Here is a 19,295-nt window from a genome sequence, read left to right as displayed (position 1 = left end):
TAGCAACCCATCAAGAAGAGAGAGACATAATCGTCTAGGTCATCAAGTGCATTAAATGACAATTGTTACTCAATGATCCCAACTCTCATCAATTAAGTCAGCAATTGTTATATCTAGAATAATAATCCCTTCAAAGTTTGAGACATTTATGAGTATAACAGCTACCTAGGCCACCTATATAAAAATTACAGTCCACCTCTTTTGCTAAGGTATGGAAAAAAACCAAAAGGTCACCTTCCTCTTTCTATTGATCATAACTTAAGTGTCGCAGACTCTCCAATCGAGGCACACCTCAGTGGCCATTAGTTTAACCTTCCACATGATATACTCATTCGGGTTTTAAAAATTTAATGTCATCCAACTAAGCTAGTAGAATTTACCTTATTTGGAGTATTCAGTTCTATATATACATAGTACCACCACACACCCTTGGTGCGATAATCACTCCACAAGTACAAGTGCTTGTGGAGTGTGGGGGACAAGGGCCGGGGTTCAAGTCTCCAAGAGGGGGCTTCACACACATATACACTTAGATTTGGCTAGAGTAGAATTCTATCTTGTATTAAAAAAATAAATAAATAAATAAATTTCTATATATACATAGCAAATCATATACTTTCCAATCCAAACTTGAAAAAAAAGAGGGAGGTGGGGAGAGAACATTATATTACAAGGGAGACCTCTCCAGTTTTTTTGTTAGCAAAAGTAATAAATAAATAAATAAATAAAATAGTGGTAGAGTACTGTGGTAACTGAGAAGAACGAAATTTGGTTATTGCCAAAATGAAAAAAGATTTTATTGTAGTGGTCGAGACGATTTTGGTGCAGGGGGCAACATTAAGATATATTGAATGCAAAATTCACTCCAAAAATGTTTATTAATATAAGAAGAAATTACTAAATTTATTAAACAAAATATCTGATTAACATAGAATATATAATGATAATATAAGTTATAATTTGTTCTTTTTGTGCTTGGATTCAATATCTTATTTTTATCTTTGTATTAGATTTAGTATATTCATTGTTATACTTAAGCTATATACTTCATAATTTAAACTGACTATGCATTTATATTTCAAGAAAAAAAAAATAAATATATAAATGTGAGGACCCCAAGACCCGAAGACTTAAAGAAAAAAAAAACCGAAGACCCGACGACATACTGTGAAGCATAAGGAATAGAGAAGAGTAAAAGTCAAGAGCCTGAGGATGAAGTGGGATGGTCCGGAAAAATACAAAGGTAGATTGGTGATGTATTGGATATATTGCAAATATCTGGGTTGAGATAGGTAACTATGAACGTTGCATTGAATGTTCTGCACCAAGCTTTCTGGCCGCATTGAATAGGGAGTATTAGCTTTATCCATTACATTAATGTGAAAATGACCTGAACAGTACAAGGCATAGAGCAAGAGTTTTTCTCCATTACCGACTACAAGGGAATGGACAAGTGTTAGTAAATGAGGTTGATTAGGTGAGAGATGTAGGGCTGAGATAACAAAGGCAAGGAGTATAAATAAGAGATGTGGAAGCAAAGAGAAGGGGCGGAAAAAAGAGTGGTCATGTAAAGTGAGAGGATTAAGGCATATAATCAGAACGCCATGAACTTTGTTGTTGATACCTTCTCTACAAATTTATTATTTTGGGCCTTGAATTATTAAACGTTAATATTGTTGGGCTTGTGCATGATTGTTGGTCCTTACAATAAAAATAATCAATCAAATATTACTGAATTTACCTTTAAAAAAATGTAAAAGTAAAAGTAAAAGGAAAGGAAAATGAAATTTTAATTTTGAATATACTCTATATATTTTATAAAAGAGAGTTACTATCATCTGACATACAATTGAGGTCCTGTGCTACAGCACTCAGCAATATGTCACGAACAAATGAATTGAAACCCGCGTAGTATGAACGGCTTTGTCAAGAAAAATGTATAGGATCTTTCAGGCGGCTGCCCACGCGGCCCCATAACAACTGAAATATCTTCAAGTAATTAATGAATATTTGGTCTAAGTGTCTGTCTAGCATCGCCTTGGAAATTAAGTAGAGTTTAATTCTAGATTCTTTGTGATGAAAAGTTTTTAATATATATACCTTGTAATTAAGTGTAATTTAAAAAATTGTGTTTAGTGTTTGAGAAATATTTAAGTACTCTTTTTTTATTATTATTATTTTGAAAAATATAAAGTAGATTAAAACTATTAAACAATCTGATGACATTATAAAAGTGTCATGTATTTTCATACATGAACCTTTTTAAAAATTAAAAAAAAAATTTAGAGAAGAAAGTCCTTGAACCATAATTATTGAAAAAATTAGCCATATATTTAATTAGGTAGTAAGTTACAGAATTGCCTAACCTAAGAGCATGAGAAAATGAGATACAGTTAAAGGCATCTCTAGTAAGTTTATAATGACTAGTAATTATTATTATTATTATTACAACTAGTACTTTTATAGGAGTTGTAGTAGTTGTAATAGTCTTATGAGCATTAATAAGTATAATTTTGAAAAATAGGTATGAGTATCTATGTCAAATCATTATTTCTATTAAAATATGCAACCTTACATTAAAGAGCTTTAAAGCTAAACCTCAAAATTCAACTTCAATCATTGTATAAGGGAATGCAACATGACATATGATATCGGAAATTAGTTCTCGAACGTATGATAATTTATACTAAAAGAGCTAGAAGAAGCCTTAAATTCTTTTCTGATAGCAGCAGACGACAATTGTAATTAACAACTCTACGAATTATACCAAATTGCATAAAGTCTAACTAAAATAGTCAAGCCAATTAGCCAATGGGCTGTATCAACGCAATCCAATATGTTATCTTGGCCTAACTGATGACCGCCTTGTAATCTATAAATTTTCTATCAATAAAAATGTAGGTATATTTGTAGATATTAACCTGGTGAAACAAGTTGTCACCATCTCTTACGATAATAATAATAATCATAAAATTTAAATAAAAAAAAAATTGTCACCATCTCTAGCAGTGATTCGTTGAAAAAACATGGACCGACATGCACATGGTCCTAATAAAACGCAAAAGAGAAATAATTAATACGATGATTATAGGTTTATTAATTTTGATTATTTGCCCTTCAAATTTTGAAATTTTCGTTTAATTTCAGGTAAAGTCTGTTTTTTTTTTTTAATACATCAATTGATTTTTAGTGTAAGCGAAAATTGAATCCCATATTTTTATTCAACCATAAAAAATTTTACCAGTTAAGCTAACTAGAATTCACGAGTACAATCTTTTATTGTCAAATAAAATATATAGGCTTCAAACACCGCATATATCAAAATTAATTAATGTCTTAAAATGATAATAAAGAGCAAACATCGTAGTGTATAAATTGTAATGTATTTAGAAAAAGTGTATGAAGCCATTCCTTTTTTTGAAGGTACCTGGCCTCAATTTCAATTATGTAAAGTGAGTGGAAAGTCACATGGAAGAGCATCCCTTTCCCTTCTCTACCAAGCGGTACGTGGGAGTAGGACCAATCCATCTCATATTGCTTTGGGTAGTGGTAGAGTGGAACCATTAATTTCCTCCAATTTTGAAAGGCGAAATCATTGCAACATTCACACTTCACACTACATCATTCCTGACCTTTGGATTCTTCCCCAAAAAATGTGTTTCTTTTGCCTTAGTGCCCTACAGTCTACAGACCACGTACACTACTTTCTTCATTTTCAAAGAGGACCAATTCAATCACCGACGCTTCCCCGCACTAGGCCAGTGTCAAACACGAGCTTCTGCTTTGTCCAATATTGAAAGAGACATTTGAGGCTTAGAGTTGCAAAATTCAACATTTCGTATAAGGTCTCAAGAAATAAGAGTATAGCTAGGCAGATCTAAATCAACTTGTTAGATTCTTTCGTGAGAACTAACTCATACATTCTGTACGCATACTTTGACAGATTTACAAATCAAAGCAGTAATTGCTTTATACAATCGGAAACCATAGTTTTATTTTGGATGGCAAAGTTACGAAGAATTGGATTCATTTATGTGTTGAATGAAAATATCATTGTATTAGAATATAGTAACTTGAAAGGTGTAGATGATCTAAATTATATTCAATCGCCAAAGATGATTGTGTGATTGGGGAAATTTACGAGCAGGGTCCGTTTGGTTAGAAGAGTGAAAAAGTGAGAGGATAGAAAATAGTGGGCGAATAGAAAGCGAGAAGATAGAAAAGATATTATTTTTTTTCCTATTTATTTGGTTAAGAGTGTTTGGTTAAGAGTGGAAAATTGGAGGGATGAAAAAAATAAGTTTGAATAAACTTACTCATATACCCTTGTTAAAGAATGATACCATTAAAACAAAAAAGTGACAAATAACCACACAAAAAAAGAACAATCTCTCAAATTTATTAAAAAAAATAAAAATCATGTCTCAAAAAAAAATCGCGTCTAGTTAACAAAAAAAAAAAAAAAAACTCACGCCTAGCTAGCCCATAGAAAATCAAACGAAAAAAAAAAAAAAAGGGAAAGAAAAGGCAACTTTACTGCTTGAAGAAGAAAAAAAAAAAAGGAAGGCACGCGCAGGCCTTAAAAAAAAATGACAACGTTTCTACCCAGAAAAAGAAAAAAGGCCGCCTAGAAAATCAATAGAAAAAAAGAAGAGGCAAAAGCAACGTTACTGAGAAGAGGCAAAAGTCATTAGATTATGAATAAAGTAAAGGCAGGTGAAAAGGTATTTATGTAAAATGTATTTTTAAGCACTTTTTTCCCTCCTATTTTCCTCTCAAATTGGGAGAATAAAAAAAGTAGGTCCAAAGGGAAAAATTTATCCTCTATTTTCTGTCTTTTATATTTTCTTTCATCAATCAAACAATCGAAAATGACATTTTTCATCCTATTTTCCTCTCTCTATTTTCTATCCTCTATGTTTTCACTCCAACCAAACATACCTAAGGTAATACTTAGTTTGTTATTTGAGGTCTTTTTGAGAATTTATGTATACATATTTTCAGGGTGAAAATTTAGTATACTAGTTTCTGAACTCATAAAAGAATGAAAGCGTCACTTAAAGGTGTAGAATCAAATGCAATACCAAGATGTACAAAGACAATAAAGAAAATTTTAAGAATGCTTAATTAGCACACTTATAAGGTTAAAACTTAATAAATGTTCGGCCATTAATTGTGGTGTGCCTAGAATATAATATTTGTTGGGTTGGGGTGCGATGTGACCTAATATTAGGTCATGTGTTCTAAGATTACAACGAATTTTTATTTTATTTTATGAGATATATATATATATATATATATAGTTCATTCGTTCCTCGTCTAGTTTGCCAAGAGGCAAGACGATGCCCTCCGTCTGTCATGACTCAGTGGAGGAGGAATTCATCCTCATCAGTCATCACATGGCAAACCAAAATACATGTGTGTGTGTGGGTATGTGATTGCGCTCTATCTGCAATCTCTTTTTCTTTTTAACTAAACAAACTTACATGTTCCATTGTCTATCACTTTAGCATGCATCTGTCGTGGGTCCTGCCTCATTTCCAATATCCCACTATTCACCACCATCAACCCAATGGGCCCAACGCTGATTTAGCAATAACAACTATAAACAGTAAAAAAATAGGGGAGAAAAAAAAATTGTCCTAGATAATTTATATATATATGTGTGTGTGTTTTAAAAGTCAAAACTTAGAGAAAATTCAATTAGAATATATAATTAGAGTACAACTTTGCATCATATATCTTAAATTATTATTTCTTAATTTTAAATTCAAATGTGGAATTACATCGTAACTATCTATCAAAATGAATTGTTGAGTACAAATTCAAAGAATCTAGAATTAATGAATCGTAAAAATAGAAGAAAAAAAAAAGAGTGCTTCACAATAACAAAAATTAAGAAGTAATAAAAAATTTTTAAATAAAATATACATGCATGGATAATTTACATTTTTTACCGAATAATATTCTTACAAGCTTTTTAATATAAGAATGACAATCATTAGTATTTAATACATATATGTATGAATTATACTATAGATTAGATTGTATATTCCATGCATATGTATGAGATTACAAGTTAGTATATATTTAAAGCCAAAGTTAATTGTATATTTTTCTTAATTTGGTGCTAAATGTGGAGAACACACCATAACTATCCATCTAGTTGACCATTGTCAATAGATCACTTCTAGATTTCTCTTGAAAAAGATAAGACCAAAGTGAGTTATTAAGTGCAAAAACCAAAGAGTCCAAATTTATGAACAAAAAAAAAAAAAAAAAAAAATTAGTGCATTTGATCATTAACGGGACTGTTTGATTTTTTGGGCTGGTTCAAATAATTTTGCAAGATGATATGGTCTTGTGCGTAATGGTTGCTCGGTTTTTTTGTTTGGGTTGTGGGTTGGGTTACTATGTTACGGTGGTGGTTAGGTGGCTGCTGGTTATGCCATGGGTGGTGCCTGATTCGTGGGTGTTTGGGCTGGTCTAGTCCATTTGTTTGAGAGGGAGTTGGGGAAGAGAAAAGGGAATAGTGTTTTGAGTTTTTGTTTTATATTATTTAATGGGTTGTATGTTGAAATTATTTATGTTATGTTAATGAGTTGTATGTTAAAATAGGATGGGATGTAGAGTGTAATGATATGTGGAGTGTTAAAAAAAAAATTGATGTGCTAAATACTAAATTTTTTTTAGTACTTTGGATGTGAATTCTCTAAAAAGAAAAAAGGTAACTCACAGCTAGGAAGCACACAAAGACACTACGAGACAGAAACGAATGATGCAAGGATGTGGTGGCGTGATGATTGTCCAATCGGCGAGGCCACAGCGTGTCTATTTAGTGATTTCTTTCTAAAATTAATTGATCAATTGAATTTAAACTAAATATAACAGGTCTTTTTTTTTTATAATCTTTTTAATTTTTTTGTTTTGTTTTTGAAAAGCTAAGAAATGGGCTTCTTGTTATATTTCTTCTTGTTGTTTGAGCTATTTTTATTATTGGATGGGCTTAAGTTTTGTTGCTTTTTTTTTTGGGGGGTTCCTAGGGCGGGCCACGGATTTATGTTTTTTTTGGGGCACAAATGCTAAATTGATCTTAAATATATAGATTTCTTATTGTTGTTTGGGTTAGTTTTGTTGATGTTTGAGCTATTTTTATTTTTAGTTGGGCTAAGTTTTTTTTATTTGGGCTATTTTTTTGGTAAAGCCACATATTTATGTTGGGAGGCAGAGTTAATTTATTTGGGCCCAAATGCTAAATTGATCTTTAATATATAGAATTTTATTTTTATTTAAAAAATACAGGGAGCTGACCGAACAAAGTTTCTCTCCAAACTAGTTTGAAAAGAAACTCTTCAAATTTTTTTTTTTTTTTGTGAATTTTGAAAATCTAACCGTTGAATTTCATGTTTTTTATTTTCTTAACATACATATCAAATTTCGTTCAAATCAGATATTATTTACTATTTGATCAATTAACTTATTTTTTATCTACAACTTTAGATTACAAAAACTTGAAATTTATAACATTTATTTGATAACATAGCAATTGATCTTTGATTTTCTTGAAGTTTTGTAAGCATTAAGGATGTAATAAGAACATACAATCTAACGGTTAGATTTTCAAAATTCACGCTGAATATAAATATATATTATAAATATGGAAAGTTTGGAGAGAAACTTTGTTCAGTCTAGCCCCAGCCCCTTGCCCATAAGTAGCTCCATCCCTGTCTCAAACTCCCCTTAAAATAAGTACTTTTAAATCTAATCTCCAAAATAATTTATAACAATTTTTTTTTTCTATTTAAAATTATCATGATAAAGCTTTATATTTTTTCTTTAATCATATCATATCATCCATTTTGAGGGTGCGACTTTTAAAGCACTATCACAATGACATGTACCAAACATTCAACAAAGTGAATCAGCTGCTTACAACTGTTTCTACAAAGCATTTAGCAAAAAAAATTTCTGCCAAAACGTTGCAGCAGCTTCTACACAGCTATTTCCATCACACCAGCTTTTGCAATGTTTACATCATAACAAAACTGGCCCATCATTTGACTCAAAACCTATATGGTCCAACAAATTCATTCTTAAATCGCTGCTGTGATTCAGAAGTTTGACAAAATTAATGAGATGTAACTATTTTTTGTTTTACTTTTTACTAAAGAAAAATGTAGCTGGTTTTAGAATTATAAATTTGCAAAATGAAAACCCTATGAAAACCAGTTGTTTTTTTAAAACAAAAAGTAGTTTGGTACTACTCAATTGTATGTCACTCGTCATGAGAATATGTTCGGCATGGACACGTGCCCTTGCTGTTGGCTAATTTCTTTGGGTATGTTTGAATATCTCTAATTTTACTGAAAATTTATTGCTGAAAATACTGTAGTAAAATAAATTTTAAACTATAAATAATATCATGGGACCTAGAATTTACTACTTATTACTGCATTTTTCAGTACTTGGCTGGTCCGTGAACAATACCGTGAAAGCCAATAAAAAAATGTAAAATGTAAAATCATTGCTGGGCAAACGCACACTTTTAGTGTTACTGAGACGTGACCTACCAAACCTAACGATCAAAAAACAAAATAGAACTAAAGGATATAGAGCTACGTGTAATTAGCGTTTTTGTTTTTGTTTTTTTTTCTCTTAGAGTCATAGAGTGTTAGGAGAATGAAATATATTCAATCTTTTAGAACTAAACCCTACACGAGATTACTGACAAATGTTAATGGATAAATATTTTTCATTCCGGCTAAATATTTTTTCACATTTATTTAAATCCATTATTTCACACATATTTCTATAATTAATGCAAAATATCAACATTTTAACGTATAAAAATAAATATGAAAAAAGAGATGTGCAAAACGTGAGAGATTCAGGAACCTTTTTTTTTCTTGTCCTCATCACTTGATAAAGTTTTATTAATTTTGGGCCACTGAACTATTACAGGAAGATGATAAGTTCACGGCAGATAAGGACAATATTGTCCTTGAGAGATATGATTTATTTTGTCTTATATACGACGATGCTTGATGCAAGGTTACTGGTTACCTGAACAAAATAGCTAAAGTGTGCATATATAGAGAAGTTGAACTAGGAGGACACCACAGGTTTTATAAAAATGGAGACTCAAGGCACCAGCTTGCAGGAACCACCCAGGTTTCACTTCTCTAGCTATCCTAAAGCTTACTTCTGTTCTAAAAGCTATATATCATCTTTCATGTGGTTCATGTTGTTTACACCCATGTATTGCAACATGCAATTCCATAATATGATCCCCTTAATTAGACATATATATGTTGGATATATGTGGCTTATATTTTATCTGTGCATGATTGTGCTTTGTGACAGTTAATTGCTTAATTCAGATTTCAGCTCATAAAATGGAAACATAAATGCAGATCTCCAATTCCTAAACTTCACTAGTTCTAACAAATTGGTCATGTTCACTACCAAAAAGATCTCAGAGTCAATTGCTTATTATATCTATAATATTTGTGTTTCAACTTCCAAGAACAAGGGACTCAAAGTTTGTCATATGAGGCTTATCAGCTTATCACAAGAATTTTGGCTCTTTGGATTTGGTTTGTTTTTAAGTCCCCTAGCCAACCCGTTGTGCTGCACACTTCTTAAAGCTAGTGGCCTCATCTTTTAAGCATAAGAAGACTATTTGGGCTTAAGTTAAAAGTTCATAGACAGTTCGAACCGAAGAGTTGTGAATAAAACTTACTCCCTTTTTCTTTTTGATTTTTATTTATGACGAACAACAAAACTTTATTACAAAAACAGAGGAATTACATAACAGAAGGTAAACTTGCTCCTCTTTTTCTTTTTGATGATACAAAAAAAAAAAAAAAAAACTCATTCAAAATATTGTCTAGACCTGGCAAATGGGTTGGGTTAATCCATGAAAGCATAAGGTTATCTTAAACCTATAAAAAATTGAAAGGATGTTTCTATAAACCATATGTTAAATAGATGACCTTAAAAAAGATACGTGGTTCCTTGCTAGATTTTGGTGGTGATCATGGTCAATACTCAATACAAGGTTGATCATAATTAGATGAAGCAAAGAACTTCAGCCATATTGCAAGAAGGATATGTTCTGCTTATTGTCAATATTCAATCACAAGATGATACAGCGGTAGTGATAGCCCCTCTTTGAGCAGGGTTGACACAGTTGGAGGGAACTCTGGCTCAAGTGATGTAGTTTGCAAGTGTGGTGAAGGGTGGACATGCGTCATTACTAGGACTGAGGGACCTGATGCAGGGAAGGCCTTCTTCAAATGCGGTGAAAATTGCACCTGTGTCATGTATGTTATATTTCTTAATTTTCTTACTTACATTTGGAAGTCGCATTTCTAATTATTTTTGTCAGCAGCCAAGGACTCTTAGGATTAAACAAGCACTTAGAAAGTTCTTGGTTTGATTTCATTTCCCTATGTCTTTCAACATAAGTTTACAAAAGCTTCCACCCTTCCCTGTATAAAAGATATAGTTAAACAGGGGAAAGAAAATAAAGTTGAGGTCTGCTAAGATGATGTTATCTATGTCTCATTGTATTTGTACCGACAGAAAAGTGAGGGTATTTCGAAAGTATATATAGATAATTCTGAAGGATGCAATTCAACAATGAAAAAGCGTTTCATTGTGACATAAACCTAGTTGGAAGCTTCCAAGCAACTATAAATGCACGCACAAAGCCAACTGTGCTTAAAGCATTTCATTGTGTAATTTTCATTTTAGATTTTTCCAAGGGAAGCTTAAAATTTTCATTATGAGTTTGAGCACTGATTTGGCTAGAATATGAGTATGCAAATACTTAATAATTGGATCAAGATATGCACATAGGTGAATCCTACAAAAGATGAATACTGATGCTTTATTTCTTGGTAGCAGAGATGGGATAGTAGATGGGGACCCGAACGTGAAGCAAAAGCTAGAGAACTTTAGTGGAGGCGCATTCTGCAAGTGTGGTGAAGGTTGGAGTTGTGTCATCTCCAAGATTGAAGGGCCTAAAGCAGGCAAGGCCTTTTTTGAATGTGCTGATGGTTGCACCTGTACCACTGAATGACCTTAGCAGAAGAGTGTTCACATGTAACCACTCCATCTGTGATAGCTTGTGGAAAGTCAGCTAATGAAGGTTTGTGTAAAACTTCAATGGGCATTATGTCATGAGAGTTTGCTTTGGCAACTCGATGATATAATCAAACTCATAGGATGAGTATTGTGTTAATAAAATAAAAAGACTACTAGAGGCTCTCCTCTATGGACCTATATAAGATTATTGGGTATTTGTCAAAATAAAAATGGCAGTTCCATTCTGTTATAATTATGAAGACTCAATGCTGCCATAGAAAGTAACCTTGTATGATTCTCTTGGAGCACCAAAAAAAAAAAAAGAACAGAATTAAAATAAGGATTGGTAAGATACTAAGATTGTTAGTAGCCTCCAACTTTCTAAACCATCTCAAATTTTTTGGAGATGGTCCCTGTTTTAATGGGAAATTGCCACAGATCAACACCCTGAAGCTTATTGTTGTTGATCTAAATCATGGCCCTACAGGTAATATGAAATTTTATAAGGAAGAGGTGCCACATTATAGCTTTTCTCAATGAAAAGCAGTTCTGACCTTCACTCAGAAGTAAGCAGAATGCAATTTGTACAATAATTGTCACTAAATAGGGAATATTGCAAGGAGATGTAAAAACATTTGGAAAATGCTAAAGCTCTACAAATTTGAAATTATACTACAAAAGATTTGTAATCTAATATGCCAATGCATGTAATTGATGGACTTCAACAACATAATAAATGAATGTCAATTTGCTCTACCAATTTTATAAAATTTTGTGGTATATCCCTAACATCAATCAAAACATTTTATCGCGATTTTAGATTTGTGCCAGATTTCCCTCCGATTGTCTCATACTTGCTCAAATAGAAGTCGTTATTACTCTACTCAAATGTTATAATGCATCTACGACAATCTCATACAATGTTCAATAAACATATCCTTCTTGTACTATGACAGGAGCTCTTTACTTCGCATCTAATCTATAATCAGCAAATAATTGATCAACGTCACTAAATCCCAACAAGGAAGCACACAACCTTTTCAAGTAAGTAATTTCTCATCCCAAAAAAAAAAAAATCTCATATGGGTAAGAAACGTCCTTTACTATTTTTTTTTTTATCTCATATTTACATACTATAATTTTGATATGAAGTTTATTGTATCAATGTGCACCCTGTAATTCTGTAACTGTTGAACTTGAACCCCCCTCACATAGCTTTGTTAATTAAAACTTTAAAAGTAATAAAGACCTTCATTAACTGTACATGAAATCCAGATGGACAAAATCCTGATGTGGATAATAATAATAATAAAAAACGATTGATATCATGTCTTGTATCTATGTTTAAACTTTAAAAGTAATAACAACTGCTTATGCATGGTGAAGTATTTTAACTTTTTTCACATTATTAACAAATATAGTACGGTACAAATTATTTAAGATTTCATTTAAAACAAAGGTGAAGCATTCATTTTGAGCTTTACACTCACCCACCCATCACAACATTAACAACGAAACAGTTCAAGCACATGGATAATACAGAAAATAAAAAAAAAACTAACAACCAATTAATGGTAAATTTTTATTTAATACCCACTTGCTCTTTCAATCAAAGAATCATTATTTTGGAGCAGAGGAAGAAGATGACAAAAAGAAACGCACCTCATCAACAAAACTCCGATCCTTAGGCCTATCCTCTCTTCTCACAAACCCACTCGCCTCTCTCTCTGTGTACTCACTCAACCCCTCTCTCCCATTCTTCTCCCACAGCTCCTCCCCAAAGCTACGGTGCGCGTAGTACGCCTCCGCCTCCGCCTCCGCCTCAGCCTGAGTCTGAATGGGGAGCCGCTCGTAGTGGCCGAGGGTAATGCCCTCCAGCTCGTCTAGGCGGCCGAGTCCGCGGGTTGACACGGAGTAGAGCTCGCCCTTGACACGGTGACCCGACCCGGGGAGGTTGATCAGGTATGGGATGCCGTTGGGTCCGCACACGAGTGGGTAGGAGTGTAGGGTCACGTGGGTGCCCAGGAAAACGGCGTCGTTCTGGTCTATCAGGGATTGCATTAAACCATGGTTCGGAAAACCTCGCTTCAGTGTGCCGTATGTGAAGATCAGGTGGCCTTTGGATTGCCCAAAACTGTCACCGCCCATTCCTGAGAGAGAGAGAGAGAGAGAGAGAGAGAGAGAGATTGATGACTTTTTGCATATATGATTAGAATTTTTTTTTTTTGTTGGGGGCGAAAATGCGTCACTACCATTCTTTAGCAAAAATATATATATATCAATCTACCGCTATTTTAAAAATATATAAGAATTTATCACTTTTTTAAATTTAAATTTGTGAAATAAGAGTTTTAAAAAAATATATACTCTGAAAAATTTTAAATTTTTTTTATGGCACTCGAGTTTACGGAATTCGAGTTCCATAAAAAAATATTCAAAATTTTTCCATGATACTCGAGTATTATAGAAAATTCGATTTCACTAAACTCGAGTAACCAAAAGTGATAGATCCTTATATATTTTCGAAACAGTGAGAAATTGCAACATAATTTGCAAAAATATGTTACTTGGCTATTTTCGCCCAATTTTTTTTTATACAAGATAAAAATTATACTTTCAGCTAATTTAAGTGTATGTGTGTGAAGATCTCGATTAAACTCTCTTTTGGAAATTTATTTAAAATATTTAGCCTTCACACTCTACAAGCACTTATAATGACCTTTAACCCTCACAAATTCATAAATACTTATACTGATCTTAGCTCACACCCTACAAACATTTATCCTTATAAAGTGACTACTATTAACTGTAAAAAAAAAAAAAAAAACATAAAATTGGTCCCATAAATTATTTTAATATTTTTTTCACTTTATAAGTAGGCTGACAGTTTATAAATCCAAAAAGAATGACAACAACTGCACAAAAAGACAAAAAAAAATACAGAAAAAAAAAAGTCAAAAAGTTGTTAACTGGCACTGACCCATAAAATAATATCAAAGGACAAATCTTGGGCCAATAAAATTAATTGGGCTGACACTGACAGGCCTAAATGCATTTATACTTTGACACAGTAAACGGCCCAATCATGAAATTACTTGCTTCTAAACCAAATTTAGCTAAACCAGGACCAATTCATGTCTTTTCAATCTGACACACAGGGAATGAGAGAACACGGATTCTTTTTTAAGGGTACTGTGCTGTTAATTCCTTTTTTTTTTTTTTTTCAAGAAAATATTTTTAAAAATAATTAATTATGGTATACTTTACGGCAGCATAATCTTTTTATTATTATTATTGATTTATAAGAATATATTTCCATAACCTGATCCTATTTGGATGTGTTTAGAATTTTTTCAGATGGGTATGTGATAGAATTGGATTCAAAGTTTGGGATGGTTTTGGATTTTACCAACTTATGCTTTGAATCTGACTCAATTATTCAATACGTAATACAAGTAAACTTATAATTAATTTTATTTATATGTGACTAAAACAAAGATTGATTGAGATTGAAAACTGTAACCAACATCTTAATTAGGGCCACTAGTTATAATTACTTGATATTTATGAGATGGGACACCTATACGCACCACCTAAGGGAATATTCGGGTTTTGAAAAGTTCTAAACACCCTCTTTAAGCTAAGTGAAACAAAAAACTACAGTGACAATGTAATATCAATTATATTTAAAAAATATATATATATATATATATATATTAATTATAGGTGTTACTAAAAGTAGATTTGGACCGTTTGGCATGTAAAGTGTAGAACTAGTCCGGATTTGGAAAAGTTTTTCCAACCCAAACGGTCGATTGTTGCAATTACTAATGAAAGTAATTTTTGCACCAACTATTTAAGTTAGCTCAATTTATGGTTGGTTTGGATTGAGGAAGGGAAGTAGAGTAGAGTAAAGTTAGCACACAATTAGCTTATTTGTAGCCAACTCTACTCTACTTTACTCCTCTTCACTTTCTCTTCTTCGTCCCTTCATTCAACAGGCCATTAGTTTTGGTAATACGTATGCAAGGGAAGTCCAGCCCAAAGGTAAAAATCGATGTGTGTATGTGTTTTTTTTTTTTTTTTTTTATCGCAAAGATCAACATGTTTGACAAAGAAATCTTCATAAATCTTTTCGAACCTTTCAGAAATAAGGATAAAAGTTGCGTCTAAGGTTCAGCTATAAAAATTGGTGAGTGAAAAAAATGAATGTAAACAAAAAGATTTTTACCCATTTAGGGCTTTAGGCCCCTCTCGAAAGAATTATATCACCCTTTACAGTTGTAACGGTAGAAATTGGTCAATCTTTAGAGAAGCATATAGAGATTAGAGGGAGGAAGAGACTAAAAAGTAGGTCCATGTAGGTCCTTATTTGGAACAACATGGTCCTCTTGAAAAGGAAATTTGAGAGAAAAAATCTTTCATTCTGTACTTTTCTTTAAATCTCAAATCTAATTGCATGGGGCAATAATGGTGCGTTGGAGCATGATCAATCATTTTCTTCTGCAGTTGGGACATGGAAATTATATATAGATCATGATACACACGAGACAACAAGCTAAAGTAACTTTAAAACTCTTGGCGTAGATTTGGCGAGTGCATAGACAACAGGTTGAGCATGTTTCAGAAGGAAGTAAAGCTTAAAATGGCCAAGCTAACCTTTTATTCTCGATTTGATTGCACAGCGGATGCATTATGGTCCAGAACAACTTTGGTTATATGCATATATATATTGAGGGTCAGATTGTTCCATCTGTAGGGATGGTGGAAGATATAAGTTAAGGGGCCCTAGTCCCTATTTGTAATGCTTGGCCATAGCTTGCTTTGTGATCCTACCTTTTATTGTCGCCAAAACAATTTAATAATACACAATCATAATCTCATTAATATAACTTAGAACGCCTCCATTAGATTTTCTAAATTTTTGTATAATCTAAAGAGTGAATAGTTATATTTACCTTTTGTCTACTTAATTTTTCAAATACATTTTTCAACAAATTTTCTATTCTTTCTCTATCTCATTTAAATATTAGTTAATATAATAGTATGAGAGAAGAAAAATTAAAAAGAAAGAAAAATAATTGATATAATAGTAATTAGTGTAATTTTTTAATGATAAAAATCCAGTTGCTAATGTACAATAGCTCATCAAACTTGATGAGCTACTGGTCATGAGTAAAAACAAATTGTGATTTAGAGAAACCATTAAAGACCTTCTTCTTCTTTTTCATTCCTATTGTAGAGATTATTTTACTTTTACGTATGCTATTGGAGATGCTCTTACATTTCCCAAACCAAGCCTTTTTAAGAAAATAAAAAATTATAATAATTTAATACAGCACTTAGAAAGAAGGATTAAAACAAAAATTGTCCTTTTAAATGAGAGAAGACGATACCAAACCAAATTGGAAATTAAATATATATATAATTAAATTAAATTAAAATTAAAAAGCTAAACTTGGTCCATAACTTCTCTCTATTCTTTTCATTGGAGGCTTCTCATCAAGCTCAGTTAAACTCAAAACTTGATGAGCTCCCCCAAGGCCGAGCTCATCAAGTTATACTTATACATGAAGAGAATCTTAAATGTCATTAAAGAGGCTGTTAAAGAGATTAAGGTACTATGATCGATCAAGTTATGGCATGATTGCTTGTGATCGATCGAAGCCTGTGTGCGTTGTAACTTGTAATCTTGGATTCTAGAATTCTTTTTGGAAACCTAGTCGATGGCAGGTCTATCGATCTAAATTCGATTAAACTTTAGAACTTGCTTGGTCAAGATCTTGAATATATGTAGAATCTAGAGCTCTAAGAAGCCGCAGATCTTTCTAATAAGGGTAGCCCGCACGCTCCTTTTCTCTTTGTACGTACCTAGGTCCTAGAGCCCCGTGCGAAAGTTGGTTAACCGATTCAAGCCACACGGCCCACACATGATGCAATGCAAGTTACCTTCAATTATTTGACTCCGCATGATATATTATATCATAATCTCCATAATCTCCATTCACCACCCTCCTTTTTCGAAAAGTTGATACTATCAATTTGCTAATGTCTGTCGCAATCTCTAGCTAGCTAAGCCCAAAATCCCATGTCCCATAAACTAGATTTCATGAAAAGTAGTTGAGGAACACTTTGAGACTTGAGAGTTGTTGAAACATAACATCCAATGAAAAATAAGTCTTAATGATTAACCCAGTGAGTTCGTCCAGTGGTTTGGGCACGCAGTTTCAAAATTGCCATTTCGGGTTTGATTGGAAGTTTCTCAGTTCAATTCTAAGGATCAGCATTATGAAAGAACTTCCGCTATAGGCTCATATGTCACGAACAATAATAAAACACGGTTAGGAAAAAAAAAAAAGTATTTCCTTAAATAATATGGATTTTATTAACACGTGCTCCATACACTAGGGCATACAATTATATACTATTTTTTAAAAAAAATTTATCAAAAATTGAAAAAATTGTATAATTTTTTCAATTTTTAATAAAAAATTTTCTAAAATCAAATGGCTTAGAACTCACGTACTCAAATAATATTTGTTTATATATTTTGTACGTGCGACCAGATTTGTTGAATACAGGGATTCACGTGCACAGTGGGACATCCACCACATGTGTAGGGACTGAAACGTTGGGATTTGGGCGCAAAACTAAACTTGGTCCATACGTAATCGACGTAGACACGTAGGTAGGCAATCCCCATTTGAGACAGTAACATTTCGAGAGGGGTGAAGGTACCATTTTTGTCAGATGCATATGCAGTTTGTGCAAAAAGGTCTGATCTCCTTTGCCTATACATTGCACCCGACAAAAATCTCATTCACTGCCTTTAACTTATACGACAATAATGTCGGGAAATATTCAACTCTCTCATCTATTTCATAAAAGTTTCTTTCTTTCCCATTATTTATTAATAAGAAGTTTGAGTTTAAATATTGTTTACACTAATAAGAAGTTTATCCGTATGTTAATGAGATAGTAAAGATAGGGCACAGCGAGGCTCTTGAGTGTGTGTTTCCTGGTTTCTGGCCGTAGCTCTTGGGTTTGTGTGCTTTGTAGCTCTTCTCTTCTCTCTTTTATTTTACTTGGTTGTTTTTCGTGAATTGAGATTCGGTGCAATTACATATATGCAATTAACTACCTCCCTTTCACAATATGTTTTTACTATTACATTTAATCTCAATCTATTTTTCTTTCCCTGGTTTGGCTTATGCTTAGGGTGTTTATTGTATATTTTATGTTTTTTTATTAATACACATTTTTATCTTTTCCCTAAAAAAAAAAGAAAAAAAAAGGGTTAGAATTGTTATGGTTAAAATCAAAGTGAGATCAATCAAGGACAAAAGGGTTTATAGGTTCCTACCCTCAATTATAAAGCTATAATGTATGTGACACAATATTTATCAATGCATGTCGACAAAAATCACTCCATTGATGCAAGGCCTTAGAGGTTGTTTGATTTGATTTTCGATATTGTTATCACAAATTAGAGAAGACAAGAAAATTGAAATCTTGGTTCTCATTAAAAAAAAAAAAAACTATTATTGAGTTACAAGACTCTTAACCTTGGCTTGCTCAGCCAGTTAGTAATATACTCTAAATAAATTTGATGCTAAGGTTTTTGATGGGTCTAATAGTAGAGACGTGAGTATTCTTGTCTTAGTTGTCTAAGATTGTAATAATGGAATACTTATTTATTGCAGCTATATACGAGATGTGTCTAGGTTTAACAGTGAATGATACAATGAAAGCTATGGCTTTGTTTGGTGAAGTTGTTTTTGCTAAAGCATTTGGTCTAAGAAATGTGATTTTCGAGGGCAATGTAAATTTTTTATGTTAGCTTTTGAAGATCATGTGCACAATATGTCGTTAATGGGTTATATTATTGTTTATATTAGTTTCGTTTATTTGGAGTTCGATATTGGTCGTTTTCAATGGATTCGTAAATCTTGTAATTGAGCAACTTGCATTTTGGCATTAGGTTCTAGGTCATTTAATCATCATATAGTGGGGATGAAGGAAATGTCTCCTTTTATTGCTAGTTGTGTGGCTAGAGATGTGTTCAATTTATGATAATGATATACAAGTATCATTTCTTTTTCTAAAAAAAATCCTATCGTGTGCGTATAAATTTAAATTCTCATTCTCTAGTTTCAATATGTAAGGTTTAATAATAACAAACTTAAAAAAAAAAAAAAAAAAAA

At 32.4% G+C, this 19,295-nt stretch overlaps 2 protein-coding genes across 2 annotated transcripts; one reads left to right on the top strand and one right to left on the bottom strand.

Annotated features, from left to right (window-relative positions):
* The first annotated feature begins 9,022 nt into the window (after positions 1-9,022).
* LOC142613856 (uncharacterized) lies at positions 9,023-11,344 on the top strand. The gene is made up of 3 exons (XM_075786369.1): positions 9,023-9,171; positions 10,182-10,325; positions 10,912-11,344. Exons 1-3 carry the CDS (start codon positions 9,134-9,136, stop codon positions 11,084-11,086), a joined length of 357 nt encoding a protein of 118 aa, XP_075642484.1. The 5' UTR covers positions 9,023-9,133; the 3' UTR covers positions 11,087-11,344.
* A 1,298-nt stretch (positions 11,345-12,642) lies between these two features.
* LOC142613855 (putative gamma-glutamylcyclotransferase At3g02910) lies at positions 12,643-13,312 on the bottom strand. The gene has a single exon (XM_075786368.1). It carries the CDS (start codon positions 13,237-13,239, stop codon positions 12,712-12,714), a length of 528 nt encoding a protein of 175 aa, XP_075642483.1. The 5' UTR covers positions 13,240-13,312; the 3' UTR covers positions 12,643-12,711.
* Between the last annotated feature and the right edge of the window lie 5,983 nt (positions 13,313-19,295).

Source organism: Castanea sativa, chromosome 10, assembly GCF_040712315.1.
Source record: "Castanea sativa cultivar Marrone di Chiusa Pesio chromosome 10, ASM4071231v1".
NCBI lineage: Eukaryota > Viridiplantae > Streptophyta > Magnoliopsida > Fagales > Fagaceae > Castanea > Castanea sativa.
Note: the sequence above shows the minus strand (reverse complement) of the source record. Positions and strands in the feature narration are given on the sequence as shown.